This window comes from Sclerotinia sclerotiorum, genomic scaffold (assembly GCF_000146945.2).
Source record: "Sclerotinia sclerotiorum 1980 UF-70 scaffold_29 genomic scaffold, whole genome shotgun sequence".
NCBI classification, from domain to species: Eukaryota; Fungi; Ascomycota; class Leotiomycetes; order Helotiales; family Sclerotiniaceae; genus Sclerotinia; species Sclerotinia sclerotiorum.
Genome location: NW_001820807.1, coordinates 76,267 through 77,439, shown reverse-complemented (window position 1 = coordinate 77,439; position 1,173 = coordinate 76,267). Strand labels below are relative to the sequence as shown.

The following is a 1,173-nucleotide window of genomic DNA, read 5'->3' as shown; positions in this document are numbered from 1 at the left end:
TCTCACAATTCGATATTCAGATAGCACACCATTCTTTCTCATTAGCGCTACAAAGTGCAGAAGTGTTCGATGCAGAAGCCACAGCCGCAGTAGCAGGGGCAGCAAAAGCCCTCACTCTAGCATCAACCAAACTGGCCACAGATCTCTGGATCTTCTTAGACAACCACGAGGCTGCTCTCCGATTAGGATCCCACTTCAATGGTTCCTCACAGAGAGTCTTTGAAGACTTTCTGAAGCTCACACAAGCTTGGGCTGTTAGACCAAGGCTCCCACACACCTCCCCCGGGAAAATCCGCGTCCGATGGGTCCCAGGGCACCTGGATATCCCTGGCAACGAAATAGCTGACAAAGCCGCTAAGGAAGGAACAAAACTCCCCTTTCCCCTCAACCCGATCTGTACGCTAGCATCCCTAAAAAGAATGATCAGAACAAGGGCCAACAAAGCAGACGAACAATTATGGAATACAGTCAGCCCACAATACTACAAAGATCTCCAATTCAACCACACTTCTAATACAGACACCCTCTCTCTGAAGAGAGCCACACTCCACCATATTCTCGCTATCAGATCACAGCATGGCGACTTCGCAGCATACCATGAACGCTTCAATCACACTACAGCCCACGTCCATTGCTCGTGCGGTAAAAGGAAAACTCCATTACACTTTTTCTTTTGCAAAAAAGGAAAAGCCTTCAAAGCGCTCACAAAGAGCCCCCCCTCCGAAGCTATCCCCTGGCTTCTAAGCAATCCCACCGGTATAGCCAAACTAGCCGAATGGCTAGAATACACCAAATTCTACACAAAAATCTGCCCGTGGCACACAGGTGCAAGATAAAAAAAAAAAAAAAAAAAGAACTTTCTTTCTTTCATTGGATTCAAACGGAGTTAATAGGTCTCTAAGGGTGCTTTTCCTCCCTCTTCTTTCCTCTCTTTCATCTTTCCCTTTTCTTTCATTAAAAAAAAAAAAAAAAAACAAGTATGCATACGAACAATCTAAACAAGTACGAGGAGACAGGGAGAGAGATCAAGAGGTAGTGATCTAGTGGACGAGGATGACCACAATTACAACCCCAAAGGCCTACCGGGCCCAAACCCCCCCTGGCGAAGGCAATCATGTAAACCCTGCCCTAGCCCCCTTTAAATTGTTAAAAATACCCCCCCTAGCTAGCTAG

At 46.5% G+C, this 1,173-nt stretch overlaps 1 protein-coding gene across 1 annotated transcript; it reads right to left on the bottom strand.

Moving 5' to 3' along the window:
• Window positions 1-16: 16 nt before the first annotated feature.
• SS1G_14050 (hypothetical protein) lies at window positions 17-554 on the bottom strand (the record flags this gene model as incomplete). Its single annotated transcript, XM_001584903.1, has 2 exons — window positions 17-230; window positions 478-554. 2 exons carry the CDS (start codon window positions 552-554, stop codon window positions 17-19), a joined length of 291 nt encoding a protein of 96 aa, XP_001584953.1.
• Between the last annotated feature and the right edge of the window lie 619 nt (window positions 555-1,173).